We start from the raw sequence: 18,821 nt of genomic DNA on the forward strand, positions 1-18,821 counted from the left end.
AGCAGCCACAGTCTGTAGATGGCATCACTGGAAGTATGGTCCTGTGAGAAGCTGTGATCACTGAACAATTACAGCTTCAAACACCTTATACCTTTAGTCAGTAAGGTGTGGATGTCTGTATATTGTTTACTAGCAGTGCGCCCCAATTCTGACTTCCTGTAATAGCTTTCTTAACCTGTATTAGTTGTTTTAAAGGTGCTTTGTCTGTTTGCTTCTACTGGTTATTTAGGCCACAGAAGGAAAACTTTTTGTTAAATGTGTAATTGTGACAGTTGCACTGAAGGCTGGTTTCACCAAGGGAGCTGGAGTGTTTTCCAAGTCCCGTGCTTTACAGGATTTCTGTGCTGCACATCAGAGGTATTCTTTTGCCTGGAAACACTGCATTATTAGGGGTGTAGTGATTCCCCACCCCTAAGCTCTAATAGCTTAATAACTAAGCATGTAGTTCCTAGCCACAGAAAGCAGTCATGCAGGCTTCAGCACAGTGGCTGTCGCTGGTCCTAGTTTCTGTACATCTTGCTGAAACAGTGATATTTTTTTTTTGTTTGTTTTTAGCACTGATTGTAGGTGGACCTTGAGCACTTAAAAGCATGAATAAGCAGCTGATGCAGCTGCTGGAGCTGAGCCTACCTGGCAGGATTGTTTGTCGTGCTGCTTGCTTTGAAAGGGCTGGTGTCTTCAGTGTGTGATTTGGCTGCCAGGTACTCAGAAGAGCCGCTGAGACATGCTTTCTAAATGTCTGCTTTGCGCAGGTCTGTGGGGTAGGTGCCAGACTTGAGGAGAAGAGAGGGGCTGGCAGCCTGGGACGTGGTGCACTGCGTGGCATCTGCTTTCCCTGCTGGGAGGAAGCAGCGGAGGGCAGCTGAGGGGGAGCTCCTCAAAGGAGCTTGGCTGGCCCATGTTCTTCATTTTCCAGTCCCCATCAGTCCCTGAGCTCCCCACAGCTCGAGGATGGGGTCAGCAGAAGGGAGGACCAGCTTCCAGAAGGGGTTCTGAGTCCTGCAGTGAGGCATTTCAGAAGCTGTAAAGCAGGTGTTCAGGCTTATGATGGGTCACTGCCTCCAAAAGCTTATTTCTTTTCTTCTTTTTTTTTTTAATGGGGCTTAGAAGTGAAAGTTTAGGAGCAGCGCAATTACACTTTGAAAAACAATACATGGTAGTGACCAGCATGGGTACAGTGCAGTCTGTGTAGCTATAGACGAGTACTGTAATGTAAGTAAATATGTGAAAGTTAGTTTGCCAGAAAGCGACATGAAAGAAAAGTGAGCCCTTAGTCTTTATAGATGACACTGCACATTTAATTGCTAATGGACTTCTTTTAAAGAGCGCCTAGGCTGCTATTATTAGAAAAAGCAAATGTGTGGTGATACCTAGAGGGAGCAAAAAGGGAGTATTTCGCGCTCTTCTTGACCTTTACTTTCTTGTGTTAATTTGTTTAATACCAGTGAGATTTTCCTGCCGTAAAAGCTTGCTTAAGCAGGGACTTTGCCAAGACCTCTGAAAAAGACATGCTAATTGGGAGGTAGGGCTGTGCAAGCACTGTTTCTTCCTTTCCTCCCTTGATTTGCAAATTCCAACTTCAGGGATCCACCCTGTGCTCCGTGCCTTTCTCTTTCCCTCCTGGATCAGGCTTTTACCAGCTGGTGCAATTCCACAATGGAAGTCAGGGCTCTGTTGCATTAAACTTTTTAAGAGAAACAGGAGCTCTGTGCCTGTGGGGCTTAGCATGCAGGAGGAAACTTTGGGGAAATGTTACATAAACACTCCTGGATACTTCTGAAACATCTTCATTGTTCTTAACAGTCTTTACTTTTTCAACACCTACTGAAAAGATCTTATTGCTTGTGCTGTCTATTTGTAGATCCCAAGGTACTTTGCAAACAACCACAGTGTCGTTATCCCTGCTTGCTTATGAGGATGCTGGGTGCAGGTCAGAAGATGTGCTGAAGAACCTGGGGCTCTAGCAGGGCCAGGGTAAACTCCATGGCTGGTGTCTGACCTGCCAAACCACCAGCTCCATGCTGAAAGTGCTGTGGTTCAGAGCTGGAAACTTGATTGCATGAAGCAGCGTGGCTTCAATAAACATTACATGGCGTAGACAAAGAGTAAATCCTTTTGGACATCTCTTGGAGCGGTACCTGGGGAAAGTTTCAGGCTTAATAAGTCTGACATGGAAAAGTGGGAGAAGGCATATATACAGGTGTTTATTACTGTATAATGGTGCTGAAGTGTCTTACTGATATTACTTGTGTATCTGGAAGACCCGTTGAAAGCTCAGCTGGAAAAGCATCCAGATACCTGGTCAGAGCAAGTACCCTACAGATTCAAACACTGCTGGTAAAGCTGTCCTTTTTGACTGCATGGGTGTTTGGTGATTAGCTAGGTTTGAGCAGATAGTGTTTTGAATTTTCTTACATCTCCATATGATAGTAGTTTTCACAGTTATATAAATCAGTATTTCAGGAAAAAAATAGAAGGTGAGACCTGCATTTCTAGTAGCAGTTGTTGCAGATCTTAAAAAGCTGCTGCGTCTGGCTGACACTTCTCATGTTGAAGTGAAAAAGGCGCTGAGAAAAATTGCTGTCATCAGCACAGAACAGCACTAGTGCTGCAAAGGGGGATTTAAGCCTTTCTGGCTCTAGCATAGGGTGTCCAGAGGCTATGGGAGATGACTTGAAGCCGTGCCGCTGCAAGCGGTGCCACTGTAACAGCGTCCCAGTGAATGTGCTTGCCAGAAGGGCAGCTGGCACTTGTGGTGCCAGGCTGCCAATGCCTTGGGATTCCTGGGGAGGGAGATGGGTGGATGGCAGTTGGGCCTAAATATGAGGTGTATCCATGAATGAAATGCTTCATTACAATGGCAGTAAATGTGTGATAGTCTTAACTTGCTGGCAATAGCTCAATGGTAAAGCTGCCTGTGGCGCTTACAGGTGAGCTTTGGAGTGGAGCTCTGAGTCAGAGCATTTGCAGGACTCGCTCTGGGGTCACAACTTACTTGTGTTACGCTGGATGGGAATTCTCAAAGCAGTATTGTGTTGCTATGTATCAAACAAAGGACAGAGTAAAATCTTAGGCTTTATTTTTTTCAATTAAGAATTTTTATTTGTTTCTCAGGGACAAGCAAATAGAAAACAGCTTGCCTTGGCTATTGTGAGTGTTCATGGGACAAGAAGGGGAGGGAGGGGACAAATAGCAAGAGCAAAGTGTTGCAGTAATGAGAATGATGTCTTCTTTTAGTTGGTACTTAATCAAGGCATGTGGCTCCAGGAAGCAAGAACAGATGGCTCTAGGTCTTTTTTTTTTTCTTTCCCCCCCTGCTCTCTTATATTTTGATTGTCACCAAGATTTACCATAAATGTTTTAACACCTGCCAGTTTTTTTTTTACCTTATAAATTTTTACCTATCCTCAGAGTAAACTGTTAGCCTTATCTGGCTTGATTTTGTTTAATCGATAATACTAATACATGAAGTCACTGAGAGTTAGTCTTACAATTATCTTCTTTCAAAGGGTGCCTCTTCTATTATAAAACTTTGAGCATATATTAGTTCAAGTGCATTTTGATAGTAAATTAGGGCAAAACTCAGGGGCTTGCATGAACTGGCCTTTGTAAAGCAGGTCAGGCTTTTTTGATTTATGGCTTTTATTTAGTATCTCTCTTGCTTACCAGGGCATCCAGAGAGTGGGTTATTGCTTCTCCTGTATCCTGTTAACCGCTTTGAAGGATGATCTGAATTCCCTCCCAATTCTTCTTTTGCCAGGGCGGTGAAATCCAGGACTGTGCCTACTTGGACAGTGAAAGCGCCTACAGCGAGTCGGAGCTCTTTCCTGATGACGACGCGATGACTCTGGCACAGCAAGAGGTTCACCATGAGTCTGACATGGACAGCGCTATTGAGAGCGCACAGAGCTCGGAGGCCTCCGACGTGTGTCGGAGCGAGGAGAAGGACGGTGTGCTTGGTGGCCTGTTTCTGCCTGGTGACAAGTGAGTGGTGGTTTTGCCTCATGGCAGCCCTGTTTTGAGGCATGTGCAAAACAAGGGAGGAAGGAACCTTTATGTGACTAATCCCTGCTGTGGGAGCCTGAGGATACCTGAAGCATTTTTAAACTTAGTATTCATTACAATATAAGGGAGATGGATGTCCAGGTCCTCTAAGTGGCTTAGACAGTCTCAGCCCTAGCTCCTTCTGGCATGTTCTGTGAGCACTCATGGGACTTGCATGTTGTGTGTTGAAGTGAAAAATTTGGGTCTTTCCACAATGGATCACTGCATTGACATCTCCCATATTTAGGATCTTCTGTATTCCCATAACCTTTATATGCTGGAATTAAAACAAGTACTTCCTGCAAAGCAGTGTAATGTGGGGAATGCTGCTTTAGCCTTTTGTACATCTAGTTATCTGAAGATGTGGGCTCTGCAGATTTGCTTTGCAACTCCATGTACCGAGATAGTTCTGTGTGTTTCTAATTTTCCATAACGTTTAGTGCACAACAGTAACTTGTGTTTAACACGGGGTGTCCTGGCATGTGCATGTTTGCTGTTAACACAAGAGTGTCTCTCTAACCCTAACTTGACTCTTCCCAGGAATGTATTTGGCGGGTGCTGGTAAAAGCCGACTGGGGAAAAGGGACCCAACTTGATTTAATCCTGCTTTGAGCCTAGTTAATGCAGTACCACAGGACAGAGCTCAGCTGGGCTTGCTTTGTAAGCCTCTACTCTGTCTTCCCTATTTTTGGTTTGTCATCTTGGTTTGTGCGTCCTGAGCTTCTTTCATTGCTAAGGCAGTCCTCCTTCTCGCTCCTGGGCCTCCTCGAGTGCTCGCTGTGCAGCCTCATTCCTGCCTTCCTCCTGAATTTCTCAGCTGGCTGAGATCTGGCCTTCTCCTACTTGCCCAAGCAATCCCAGAGATTTTATCAAGATAATTCCAATTTTCATCTCTCTTTATCAAACTTGTCTCCTTGCCTTGCCGTTCCCAATTCTTCAAAGCACCCATCCTTGTAGTGGCTGACTCTTACCCATACTGCATTTGAAATGAGTTATCTTTCCTCCCAGCTGTGCCATTTGGGCTCTTGTGAAGGCGGTGGAGGGGCATTGTGCATCCTGTACCCTCCTTCTGGGGGGGGCAGGAACTACTAAGAGCTACTGTGCTACTACTAATAAATCATGCTTTATCCTCTGAGGCCTCTTCAGCTTTGGTGAATTGGCGGGAAAACACTTGGGAAGCTTCATGTTTTTGTGTTAAGAGACACAGCAGAGATTTTTCCCGTGGCCAAACCATGATACCTGCATGTTGAAGAAGCAGGTAGGTTGTGTATCAGATGTGTCATCCTTCTGTGAAGTCCTTCTCTGAAGAACAGCAAGTAGCTTTAAAGAAAAAAAAAAAAAAAAAAAAACAACAAACAAAAAACAAACCTGAAAGCTTCCTTCAGAAAGTGTTAGAATGGAAAAAAACACCTACTTTTAGCAGCTCCCCTGAAAATGACTGCGTGATTCCTAGGCAGTTTCCAGTCTGAGGCTGGATCTCAGGATCTACCCTGAGCATGGACTGTTTCAACCCAAGCAGTTTAAAGTCCGGCAAAGTTTATGAATAACTGCAAATTAAAAGTTCTAAGCAACATTATCGACTATCAGGTGGTCCAGCAGTGGTGACTGCATAGCTTGCATGAGAGAAACTTAGCCAGGCAATGCATGAAGGATAAGGCTGCCGAACTCCAGTCTGTTGGCCAGTGGTGATGTTCCAGGGCTATTATGCTGGAGAGTGGATTTTATGGAGAAGTATACATTATAATCCCAACTGAAGCCTGGTCATTTACCTCCATCCTGGTGGAAGTGTTATGAGGAGTTTCTTCCTAAGCTGGCTTGGTGTAACAATATTGAGATGAAAACAGCAGTTGCAGTTACACAGATCACAGTCATCAAAAATCTTATCAATGCACAGTATGTCTGTGTTACAGCAGTTCTTAAAGAATAGATGTTAGTGTGATGTGTTGAGCTTCTCACTAATCCATCTCCCAGCCAAGGAGTCTTGTTAGGTAAGTTTGATCTGTTTCCAGTATGAGTATTCCTGTCTTCATGATTGTCATCCTTTAATAGTGTGCCAGGCTTGACTTGCCCTAATTTCTGTTAATGTGAATTAGATAAGTAAATTGCAGGTTATAAATGGATCTCATCAAAACAAGAGAAACAAAAGAGCATACATCTGAAACGTTGGCAGGCTTTCTCTTCTACTAATTGCTTTTGGAGGGGAGGGATATGCAAATAATGCTTGCACTATCCACCAAAGGAGCACTGTTGCATCTCTTGTTTACAGCTCACAAGTGTAGTATTACAGGAAGAGGAATCTCTTCTCTGAAAGTGCAGGGAATGGTTAAGAGGCTCAAGGTAGACTCAAAAGAAACCCGGGAGGCAGTATTGTTGAGCTACTGTCCCCTGGCTCAGCTGGTGGAGTTAAAGATACAAACACTGTGCACTGAAGCAAAGGGAGTGGAAAAACTTAACCCAATCTGCATGAAGCGTCAGCAGATTGAATTGGTGCCTTGTCTGCATTGCAGAGAGGTGCTGCATTCTGCTCTGTAAGTAGGAACAGTAACATGTTGAGCAACCCCAGGGCTTCGCAGTGTAGCATGTATTTCAGGCCTTACATGTGTGTTTTCTGTAAGGGAGAAGTTTGTTTATATGAACTTGTATGTGAACTTACTGGCTTGTCTGTTTGAATGCCTTACTGGGGGGGATGTTAGCAAACCTGTGTAAAATACCTGCCTCTGCGAAACAGCACACCGCACGACTGCGGGGTAGTCTGGACTCTGGGTAGGAGAATCACGATGCACCCTCTGCAGCAAACTTGCTCCCTTGTATTAGATGTGATGTGCTCAAAACTGCTCTGCCAGCTATTTTCCTGTGGTGCCAGGCTCTGCTGATCTGTTTACCTATATGTCTTCTCTCTCAGAGGTCACGGTGTCCTGCCATTCCCTACCTGTTTGGCATTATCTTAGGTACTTCTCTGGTAGTAAAGCACCCTTTTCTTGTGATCCATGTCTTCTCTGAAAGACACACTTTGTCACAATGGAAGGAAGGGCCAGAACTCAGCCTCTGTTAGGTCACATCTGTAGCTTTAATGACTCTCTGGCATACGGCGAGCTGAAGTTTGTTTCTGGCCACACAAAAGAGTGTGGCTGGAGCTCATGGGGTGTGAGAGGAGAGGGTTTATGGGGATTACTGGGAAACTCTGATTGTGGAATAGAGTGACAGTCTCTGTCTTGTACGTGTTCCTCTCACTATCCCTTGCATTTTGGAGTTGTCTGCACAGTTCCTGCATTTGGAGTAGAAGTCCCATAAGTACAACGTGGAAATGATGATGGAGGATTATCGAGGTGTGCTCTTTAAAGTGAAATGGTTTGTGTTGATCCAAACCCATCTCACAGTTTAGCTTGTTTATAGATCCTTATGCTCTTATCTTTCAAGGCACTATGTCAAATGCACATCAGATGTGTTTGGCACTTCAGTGTTTTAGCACAAAGTAAGTGGGTTACAACTTCAAATGAGGGAACAAGCTGTAAAGGTGGAAGATTCCATGTGAGGTGAGATGCTATCAAAGTCGGCCTTCGAGATGTTGTGACCTCTTGTTTCAGGTCAAGTCCTCACAACCCTTCTGCAGCATCTGACCTCTCAACTTATTCCACCGCCTCTCTGATCAGTAATGAAGAACAGTTTGAAGACTATGGGGAAGGAGATGATGTGGATTTTACTCCCAGTAGCCCATGCCCTGATGATGAGACCAGAACCAACGCCTACTCTGACCTTGGCTCATCTGTATCTTCCAGGTGGCTCCTTATTCATTAACAAACCATTTTTCAATTTTGTTCTTCTCTGAGCATGGGTGACCATACCAGAGTTTACACTGGTTACATAGATTCACCTTAAAAGCAAAATGTTATCAGTTCATTTTCCGCCCTGCAATTGACAGGCTACATTTAATAACAAGAGCTATAGCAAATATGTTTGTTTTGATAACCTCGGTTGGGTTCTGTTGAAATAACTGGGCTATTTTGCTTGTAGAGATTTCTTTCTATTGCAAACAGTAGATTTCACATTTAGGGGCTAATATTGGAAATGATCTGCTGCAAGCTGGAAACCAGCTTAGCACTATGCACCAGCCCTGATGCAGTGGAGAGAAGACCTGCAAGAGAGCTGTTTCTTTTTAATTTTCTGATATTACAAATCCTTAGCACTAACCTGTAAGGTGATGTGCTCTATATGGACAGGGGTTTGCTTGACACAAGCATCCACATTGACTTTGAATGTCTTGGAGAACATAAGCAGGTAGCTGCTGTCTGTTAGGAGCTGGAAATCCCACTACAGTCCACCAGTTTCCTGGAAGTGACCTCAGTCTCTGTAGCTCTTATGTCCTCTGACCAAGTCAGTTGCTGATTTTAAAATCCTTCCCCGAGCAAGGGAATGGGTGAGCAGGGTTGGGGAAGAGGCGAGCATGAAGGTGCTCTAGGATTTGTCTGCTTGGATCAATAGCACATGAAGGTCTTGTGCTTCATTGCTAACACAGGACAAGCTCGCTACATCCCTCTGTTCTGCATGCAGCCCCCATGTGCTACCCTCTGTTTCAAGGACTTCTGCAATCCAGCCTTGCCACCTCTGTCATGCATGCAGAGCCAGCGCCCCTCTCCACTGACCCTTCACGATGATGGCTTGTGTCCTTCATCCCCTATTCCTCAGGTTTACGCAACCCTTTCCATTCCCATTCCTGGGGCTCTGTGCACTTCATGCCACGATTGCTCTCTTTTATTTGAGTTTATTTTCTCTTTATCATGTCAAGAGCTACCATTATCTCCTCTTCAGACCTATGTCCACTTCTCCCTTCCTTCTCATTCTAGGGTTCCTTCCGTCCTGCCATCTGAGGGAGGGTGTCCTGTGACTTCTTACCAGACTGCTCTGTTTTTCATCTTTCTGTCTTTTTCTTGGAGAAAAGACTCTTCAGGTTGCATGCCAGGCTCTAGTGGGAAGATGGGCAAGATGAGAGAGGGACATTAAGTGAGGTGGAACATACTAGTGTAGCTGCTTTTGCTGCATGCATCACATGGACTGTATACCTTGTGCTATTCTTCCAGTCACCCAACTGATTCTTTCCCCTGACACCCAGAACACGTCCTCTGTAAAGCCTCAACTCAGACAGGTAGACTTGCCCTAAGACTAGCATTGTCCATCGTCACCTCTGAGTTAGATAAGCTGTGGTTAGAGGTGGTTCCCCAAGTCCCTCGTCTGAGATTCTGACACACAGACATGCAGTCAAGAGGAAAATCTGTTGTGAGTTGGTTACTATAGCCAGTAACATCTCTCCTTTCCTGCAAACAGTGCTGGCCAAACACCCCGAAAAATGAGGCATGTTTATAACAGCGAGTTACTGGATGTTTACTGCTCACAGTGCTGCAAAAAGATAAATCTACTCAACGATTTGGAAGCCAGGCTGAAAAACTTGAAAGCAAACAGGTAAGCAGCCTATTGCACTGCTTTTAGCAATGACCCCTTGAAATGGGACTAGCTAATAACAGGAGGAGAGGAAGCAAGAGCCCTCTCCTTCCCTGTATCCCATTCGGCCTTACACATGGGGTGTTCTTACAAAACAGTAAGAAATTCAAACCTTGACATCTAGCCTGAAGCAAAATGCTGTTCTTCATTAGTTAGTAAGTATTTTTCTGACTTAAGGTGCAGACAGCATTAATAAACTCAAATATTTTAACTAATGAGCTACTTGATTACATAGTGAGGGTGATATTTCCAGGAATTTTTCCCAGGAAGTGGGGTCTGCTGTGCTGCTTAGCGCAGATCTACGGTTAGCTACTCTCTTCTCCAGGTGGGAAGGAGTGATCTGGCAGATCCTTAGCTAATGCATATAGCCTTACATACAGAATTACTTTGGTTGGAAAAGACCTTTAAGATCATTGAGTCCAACCTCTCCTAAAGCTGTTGGTCAGCAGAGGTATTTCACTCCTGTGGGTTTTTTTTTTTTGTTCTAAAGAGAACTTGGAAAAATAATAAATCCTGTGGCAGAAGTGACTTTTGGGGTTCTGTGTAATTTCAGCTTTTTCCTTACATTTCTCTCTCTGGCCCTCTATCCACTTCTAAACAGCGCTGAGCACTTGGAAAGAATCCAGTGCTTCCAACTATCAGCTAGGGTTTTTGAAGGAAATTATTTGGTGGGCTTCTAGCTCCCCCTAGAAACTGAATGTAAATCCTGCCTGTCTGCATATTTCTTGGCACAGAGCTCACTGCACTGCTTCTTCTCTTGACGACACAGCAGCGTAGTACTTGATACGAACAATATTCCTGCCTTAGCAAAGAGTCTAACACCCGGACAATGACTGGCTAGGTCTTTGGTAGTTTTATGAGTGAGGCTGTAAATAGCTGGCTGTAAGAGAGCGGTGCTCTGACAAAGACGTGTGTCTGTCTGCACACACAGATACGACATCCTGTTATCGAGAGATGCAGCTGGATATTTTGATTTGGTTCTCGTGCGGTTGTCTGGAGTCTGGTCCTTCACTTAAATGATACTAGTCTCTGGCTGCAAAAGGGAACTGTAAAAATGGAAATCATCTCGTTTCCTGTGCTGAACTGGGAGGCATTTTAGGGAAGGATAAACTAGCTATTTATAAAATAATCTAAAAACTGGGAATCCAGAGTAAACGTCCATCACTAACTCAGTGTCCCTTTGTGGTGTGTCTAATGTTAGTTTCGCTCTGATTTACACTGACAAATCTCTGCTAAATGTAACAGTATTTGCAAAATGACTTATTAATGATCACAGTAATTTGTGGCTCCACTCATCTTCACATTGTTAACTGCAGCTTTTAAGTTGTCTGAGAATATTGTTCACAGAATCATTTTTTACTTCACTAAAAATGTCAGTATTATGTGTCATTGTGCAATTCAGCTGGAGTTTAAACTAAGATTGAATCCAACACTGATGAAATAAGTGTTTAATTCCTATATCATTCCTTCTGTATCCATGTAGCCCTAACAGGAAAATATCAAGCACAGCTTTTGGAAGGTAAGAGTCTTTAACTTTTTTATGAATACATGTGGAATCACCTGTAACAATTGCTTAAGTGGGGGTGGGAGGAGAGAGGAGGGATAAGTTTAGGAAAATAAAAATGTGCCGAGACGAGTTTTCAAAGGAAGGGGCCTGTATTTGGTTGGGGATGTTACAGAATGTGGAAGCCACTGCTAGTCTTGGAGCAGGCCGCTGAACTGGAAAGAGCTCTGTTAAGAACATACATAGCCGCTCCCTTGTCTGCCAGCTTTCTTCCTTTATACTGCTGTTCTATCAGTCCAGCTACTGCTTCTTTCACCCTTGTAATGTGGGCCTTTTTGTTGCTGAAATGCAAAGGAAAGCAAGAGCATCCCTTTAAAAAGGACATACGGAATTGTGATCTTCCTTTTTTCTGAATGAACCAGCTGTGGGCTGGGCAGGGCTGTAAATTTCAAGAGTATTTTAGATAATCTCCGGTGTTATGTATTCTGACTCTATTCTGTAGTGGGAACTGCTTGAGATTTCTTTTTTCTGGTTGTTTTGGTTTTTTTTTAAAGAACTTCTTACTGTATGAAATTTTCTTGATTAACTGTACCAACCAGTGCGCAGTGGTGAGCTTTTTTTTAAATTTCTAAAAAGGCAAATGCAACTCAGTATACAGTGTGAATAAGGCTGAGTAGTTTTTAAACTATGTTAATGCTGGTAGCAGATCCTATCAAAAGCAACAAAGAACTCACACTCTAGAACTAATGTCATTGATTGTGCTCAGCATAACTTCATTTAGCCACCAGTCTCTTGTAAGACTTATGCTTAAACAGTTGTAATTGTCACTGAAATGATTGCACAGATTTTAGCACTGGATGTTCAAAGTGCAAAGCCAGGCTGTAAGACAGTACCCAGACACTTTCTCCTCCATCCTCGTCAGGCAAAATAATTGTCCTTCTAATCTTTCAGACAGCTCTTCCACAACAGTAACTTCAGCAGCAGTAATGGCAGCACAGAAGACCTGTTCAGAGACAGTATAGACTCCTGTGATAATGATATAACTGAAAAGGTGAGAAGCTATGTGCATTGCGATTAATGTACCCAGCAAAGTCCTGCTGGAGACGTGCATCAATTGACAAAACTCTCTTCCTCACAGTTACCAGTGACCTGAAGTAGCTCATTGGAAATGTCGTTGATACTCCATTAATGTTATGACTTTGCTTCACAAAAATGCAACAACTGTGCAAGTACAGATCTAGCCATTGTATTAGTATGTCTTTATTGTATATTTGCATTGCTCACCTTCAGGGAAGATGCAGGGTCTGGGGAAGTCAGAATTTCAGAGCTTAATTTCCCTGCTGGTTTTGTAGGGAAGCATGCCCCCTTTATAAAGGGTGGCATAGCTAAATGCCCCATGCAGACATTACAGTAAGGGGGTGTATCAACAGGAACAGTAAGAGGGTGCATGAAGAGAAATTCAAACTCTCAGTTCTTTTCCACTCCCCTTCCAGGTAACGTACCTAGAAAAAAAGGTGACGGAACTGGAGAACGATAGCCTGACAAACGGTGACCTGAAGAGCAAACTGAAACAAGAGAACACGCAGCTAGTTCACAGGTAATAAAGCAGGGAGCCAGTTCTCTTTATCATGTCAGAGCAGAGCTAGAACAAAGTTGTAGGGAAGGAGCATCTCTACCTGCAAAATATAACCAAGTCTTCTGCCTTAATGCTGACAGACAAAATAAGATAAGGCTTCATCTGAGAAGTCCAAGTGAAATAGGGCCCTTGCTGAATTTTCAGCAAACAGAGATCTTACAAGCAAGTTTCTTGGTACAGAGATGTTACTGGCTCGTACAGAGCAAGCTCTTCTGTTACAAAAGAGGTTACCACTGGATTTTTTCCTGCACATAGCAAGAGCAAAAGGCTGGATCATAGTCCCAACTTCTTGAGACTGAGAATGAAAGGATAATAGATGAACTGATACTACTTAATTCTATGCTATTTGGAAGATTAAATACCAAGAGAGAGATTGGGAGAGGTTAAATGCCAAGAGAGATAGTGAAGTAGAATGCAATAAAGGCATGGGGAGGAAAGAGAGAAGCAATGAAGTTGCACAAATAATTTTTTTAAGTACTTTTGAAGCTGTTACTGAAGTGAGGTCTGGTTTCCTCAGAGTTCATGAGCTAGAAGAACTATTGAAAGACCAAGAGACATCAGCAGAACAGACACTGGAAGAAGAGATAAAGAGACATCGAGAAGCATATAGCAAGTATGAAAAAGAGAAAGGCACCGAAATTGAACTGCTAAATACAAGGTAACAAACATCTTAATGCCACCCAGAACAGAGCGCAGGTTCCTCTTTTCTTCGTTTTTACTTTGCATGTAAACGTAGGCTGTTCACAACCAGACAGTGCACAGATGGTTACAGGTTAGTAGTTCTATCGAGTAGCTGTGCAGTTGCATGTCTAATGCCCAAAAGCTTGGAGGATGCTTTACATTAATTCTTTAATCCACGTGGCCCATGTAGACAGCTTAGCTGGATATTTGGCGTGGATTCAAGGAGGGAATTGTGACCAGCTGTAGCAAACAGTTGTGTCTGCATTTGTTTCTTCCTACTTAATTCTTTTTTAGATACTTGTTGTTAGGAGCATGAGAATCTGAGTGTCAGTTTAGCATTTTTGACCCTAAAAACAAACGAACAAACAAAAAGCACCCAATAGCTCATGATAAAAACCAGTAAGATTAGAAAGATTTTCTTGTTTGGTCTTTCTATCAAGTGCAAGTGAAATGGCTTTTTAGAACATGCCATTTTGCATTTCTGCATTCTTGAAGATTTGCTGTAAGATTTTTGTTATTGTCACAGGGTTCAGCAACTGGAAGAAGAAAATGGTGAGCTGAAAAGCACTGTCACACGGCTGAAATCACAAACGGAGAGATTAGATGAGGTAACAAAACTCCTGAGCGCTTGAGCAATTTAACAGCAGGTTGATTTGTGTAAGAGCAAATTCATATAGTGATTGACCCAGATTCTTTAAGTTGCCTTCCCTAAACCAGAATATTGATGAAATTGGAACATTGGTCACCTTTAGTGGCAGGAATGCTGAGACACATGCCAGCTTATGACCAGTTGTGTCTGTAGATTCGTGTTGTAAAACTGAAGATGGCTTATGCACTTGCAAGCTAGCTATGAAGTTCCCCATTTATTCTAGGAAAGGCAACGGATGTCAGATCGGTTGGAAGACACTAGTCTGCGACTGAAGGATGAGATGGATTTGTACAAGAGAATGATGGACAAGCTGCGGCAGAACAGGCTGGAATTTAACAAGGAGAGGGAAGCCACACAGGAGGTAGGTGTGAAGAAGGACGTAAGACCAAGCAATGCATCTCCTGTGCATGGAAGCCCATCTAAAAAAGAGTGGACAGACAGGATGAACTCTGAAAATACACCACCAGTAAATGTACTACTGGATTGTGTTTCTACTGTGGCGGGGAGAGTACCCATAGGGTGGTGGATGCTGCAAGAATACCTAATAAGTGGCATCCCTGACCCAAAGGGCATACAACTCTTTGAGAACTTGCAGCCTTGAATGTGTGCCCTAACATTTCCTTTACTAAATTTGCAAGGGGAATTATGCCTCTCAGACATGAAGCTTAGAGATCAGAGCTGCTTCCAGCTCTGAAGCAGTTTATAACCTGTGCTTCCATAGAAGAGCAAGTGGCTGTGTTGTAGGAATGCCGGACCTCAATAGGGCTCACACAGTGCTTGTGTGGGAGTACAGAGCTGCAGCACAGAGATGGCTGCTGCCAGGGTGGACTCGTTGTGCAGGGGCTGGAGAGACATGGCCTGTTTGCATGCCCACAGCTCATTGAAGACTTGCGGAAGGAACTGGAGCACCTGCAGCTGTACAAGCTGGAATGTGAGCGTCCTGGACGTGGGAGAAGTTCTTCATCCAGCGTGAGTGAATTCAATGCCAAAACCAGAGAAGTGGAAATGGAGCATGAAATAAAACGGCTGAAGCAGGTGAGCAGAGAAGGGCTTCTTGATCCACATGAAATGTGCAGAACTGCTTTGAAAAATACCTGTAGCTGCAACCCCTAGCACACTGCCTTTAGATTTTGTTCCTCCCTTCCTCCACAAGCACAAGACCTACATTGCATCTGTCTAGGATGTCTTTGCACAGGTGATGTAAATCGTGCATGTAGGAAACACCTGTGATTCAGGCAGGGAGAACTTGTCACTGGTGATAAGAGAGTTACTGTTAGCTTGCAGCCTTACCGTATGTCATCTAAGCTACCTGTGATTTTTTTAAATTTATTTATTTTTTTAGTGAAACCTTGTAAACTTTTGCAACTTAAAACCAATGTCTTTTCATCTTTAAATAGGAGAATCAGAAACTTCGTGACCAAAATGATGATCTTAATGGACAGATCCTAAGTCTTAGTCTTTATGAAGCTAAAAATCTCTTTGCAACACAAACAAAAGCCCAATCACTGGCTGCTGAAATTGATTCTGCATCAAGAGATGAGGTAATGTGCTTTTTTAATCAATGAAACGTATGAGTTTTTCAATGTAATTAACTGTCAAGGTTGAACTATCTATCTGAAGCTGAAAAACAAAGAACAGAGAAATCTGCTTTGCTAGGAGCTCAAGAGTCTTAGAAGATTGCCTTAAATCTAACACTGATTTTGGACACTCCTTTTGATATAACTCTTCAATTTTTTGAGACGCACAAATGGGAATTATTAAAATCTCAGTGAACTGTTTTACAATGGACTTATTGTAACATCTTCTATCTTACAGGGTATTGTGGTATTATGAAATGGATCTCATACAGAAATTACCATAACTAGTTACTTAAATTTTCACTTTCTGTTTTAGATTTAGTTCTAAGTTACTTCGTAGCAAGCTCTCACTTAGATCTAAATTTGAGCTATATATTTCCTGTAGCAGAGCTGAATTCTTGGACAAAGTAGGTAGTGTGCAAGTAATAATCTGGTAATGCTTTGGAAGATATTACAGGAGACCCATTGGTAGGTGGGCTGAGTCAAGCTGGTACAGCTTCCTTTAAGCTCCAGGACAGATCATGAGATCAGGCCAAGGTAATTGCTCCCAGACTAAAAGACAGGTTAGTGATGGAGGAGATGAAAGGGAATTGTTTGCCTTCTATGCTTTATTTCTTCTGGACAGAACTTCCCATTTCTTCTTCAAGAGGAGTCCTGAGACAAATCCTTTTACGCAGTCTGTACTTGAATGACCCTGTTAGCCTTCGCTCCTGCGCAGTCCCTTGAAGTGAAGTGCATACTTGAGTTTCTTGTTGAACCAGAGCACTGTGAAGAAAGGCTGTTTAATTGTTGAACTCTAATTAGGTAAAAGCAAATTGAGCTTTTGCTATTGTCAAGGCAAATCTTTATTTCTTCTTTGCAATCTCCTGGCTCTGGCGCATGCAATGCCCAGCGTTCCCCCTCTAAAGGAGGAAAGTACCTTACAACTGTGGCCCAGGCTTAGTAAACCTCACAGACCTGCCCTGTGACATTTTTCCTGTATAATCAAAATGAAGGTAAGAACCTGTAGATTCAGGGTGGGACGTCTATGAAGGCTAATGAAAATGGACACCCAAATCACATTAGCTTTAGGAGGATCTGGGGCTCTGAGACTCCTGGGCAGCTTTCTCAGTTTGGCATTAAACATGCGGAGTATAAAATGCAAGCAGTCTTCATCTTTGGAGAGTTTGAGGGGTCTTTCACAGCTCTAAGGTCTAGCGAAACACGTATTTAAAATATAACATAGAATATTTAGTGCGTTGTTCTTGAGTATGTAGCTGTGTTGTTTTGGCAGGATTTTTGAGAAGACAGAATATGCACATGGTACAGAGGCAGCCCATATTGTTCCCAGTGCAAAACACTGAAATCCTTGTTCTGTTCAGCAGCCTGTCATGAAAAGCGCTTCAGGTTTCAGTAGACATGAAAAAAATTAAGTATCACGAAGCCTTTGCACTGAGATGAGGAAGCTCATCCATGGTGTGGATGCAGGATAGATTGGTGTGTTAGGTAGGAAATTTGTTTCAGATGACCTGCCAAAAGATTTCTGGTGATGGCAGTTCACCACCTTCCTTTACTATAAAGATCTTTGACATACAGATTGTTTCTAATAGAGATACAGGAAGGTAGAATACCTATCACAAAAGGGAATTAGTGATCCTGAGCAGGCACTAGTCTCTCACCTGTCTGAATTTCATGCTATTATGTAAACCAGTGAGAATATTTCAAGATTAACTTCAAAAATGTTGTGTTTCAGCTCATGGAAGCCCTTAAAGAACAGGAAGAGATAAATTACAGATTGCGACAGTATATGGACAAGATCATTTTGGCAATCCTAGACCACAACCCGTCTATCTTAGAAATAAAGAATTGAAGAGAATAAGAAAAGCAGCAACTGCCTGATATTTCTGCACATGCCACTGGATCTAAACAACACTCTGATACTGTAAATTAATCTATAAATATATATATATACACACTACGTGTGAGTGTGGGTGCGCGGGTGTGTTTATATGATGTTTGGTACAGTGTTATTTGTCACTCAGTTGGCTTGGTTAGACTCTTTCCATGCACTTTCAATACCTGTGATAAGATGGATACTGTATATTAATGTAATAACAATATAACTGGATCATGCTGTTTTAGATACTGGACAAAATGATTCTACCTCTAGTTGTAAAGGTAAAAAAGACAATGGAAACATATGGATGTGGCCCTAACTTTAGGAGCAAGAATTGTTCTTTCGTTCTTCCAGGAATTTGGGTACCACAAACCAATTAACATACCCAGGTTCAGTTCCTGACTGGTGCTGACTGTGTAATTTCCTATTTGATTTAGTTTTAGTACTTAAACAACACATAGGATAAAAAAAAAAACAAAACAACTTTGGGGAAAAGACACAAAGTAAAAGGGAAGAAGAGGAAGATATTACAGAATTGTTGCTATTTGTGAAAAATCACCATCCACTTGTTTGCCACTGTCAGCACAAAGTGCTTTTTATGTAAGATCACTTTGGAGCCTGCTTTGGGATGCTCTGAGCCAGCCTGCTTTCTAGCGTGTGTGCGCATGTGTATTTTTTTATGCCAAGGTCCCTGTAGCATTGAGGCTAAGAAGCTCTTCAAATCTGTTCCCCTATTTTCAGGGGTTTATTGTGGGCCATTAAGATGAATTCTGGGATTCTGTCCCTTCCCCTCACCCTTAATTTTAAAGATTTCACTGAAGGAACGCATTTCAGCTCTTACAGAAAGAGAAACGGAACAAAAAAAAAAAGAAAAATTGCATGAAATAGCCCACCTCAAGGGGAGGAGGAGCAGCCCTTGAAATTAAGTGTTGAGTTGCTTTCCCACCCCAGATGCACTGCACTCCTTTGAGACTGCCATTTTGTGGGCAAGCTGTGGAGAGGACCGGCTGGGTCCTGACACGGGGGTGAAGAGAAGTCTGGTGTGAGTGACTTTCACCTGTTGGTCAGTAAAAAGAAAAAGCTTGGTCTTGCAGAAGTTGCCAATCCAGACCGAGTACACACATGCATATCTAAAGCTCTGACCAGGGAACAAACACATCCTGATTTAGATGAGCAGTGGTGCAGGTGCTTGACTTTAAATGTGTACTGTGACTGCTCGTAGAAGTCAGTGGGACAGAACATAAGCTTTAAAGGTGAGTGTGTGCTTAAATGCTGCCTTAAATAGGGATGGACTTCAACATGTGCCTGTGTTCTCCTGAGCTGGATTTGTGTACTGTAGGGCTAGGACCTTTTTAATTAAT

The 18,821-nt window shown here is 42.9% G+C and overlaps 1 protein-coding gene across 10 annotated transcripts in view; it reads left to right on the forward strand.

Moving 5' to 3' along the window:
* RAB11FIP4 (RAB11 family interacting protein 4) overlaps window positions 1-18,315 on the forward strand; it is a 126,116-nt gene extending 107,801 nt beyond the window's left edge. For 7 of the 10 annotated variants that reach the window (XM_074607425.1, XM_074607431.1, XM_074607427.1 and 4 more), the window contains 12 exons: window positions 3,761-3,984; window positions 7,629-7,820; window positions 9,364-9,498; window positions 11,021-11,056; window positions 11,993-12,092; window positions 12,535-12,638; window positions 13,195-13,335; window positions 13,885-13,966; window positions 14,231-14,368; window positions 14,884-15,042; window positions 15,405-15,548; window positions 17,317-18,315. In XM_074607425.1, coding sequence (XP_074463526.1) covers window positions 3,761-3,984; window positions 7,629-7,820; window positions 9,364-9,498; window positions 11,021-11,056; window positions 11,993-12,092; window positions 12,535-12,638; window positions 13,195-13,335; window positions 13,885-13,966; window positions 14,231-14,368; window positions 14,884-15,042; window positions 15,405-15,548; window positions 17,317-17,433 — 1,572 coding nt within the window. In that variant the 3' untranslated portion in view covers window positions 17,434-18,315. The remainder of the gene's footprint in view (window positions 1-3,760; window positions 3,985-7,628; window positions 7,821-9,363; window positions 9,499-11,020; window positions 11,057-11,992; window positions 12,093-12,534; window positions 12,639-13,194; window positions 13,336-13,884; window positions 13,967-14,230; window positions 14,369-14,883; window positions 15,043-15,404; window positions 15,549-17,316) is intronic. The other 3 variants (XM_074607426.1, XM_074607432.1, XM_074607433.1) reach the window with 1 other exon arrangement.
* Window positions 18,316-18,821: the final 506 nt, after the last annotated feature.

This window comes from Larus michahellis, chromosome 14 (assembly GCF_964199755.1).
Source record: "Larus michahellis chromosome 14, bLarMic1.1, whole genome shotgun sequence".
NCBI lineage: Eukaryota > Metazoa > Chordata > Aves > Charadriiformes > Laridae > Larus > Larus michahellis.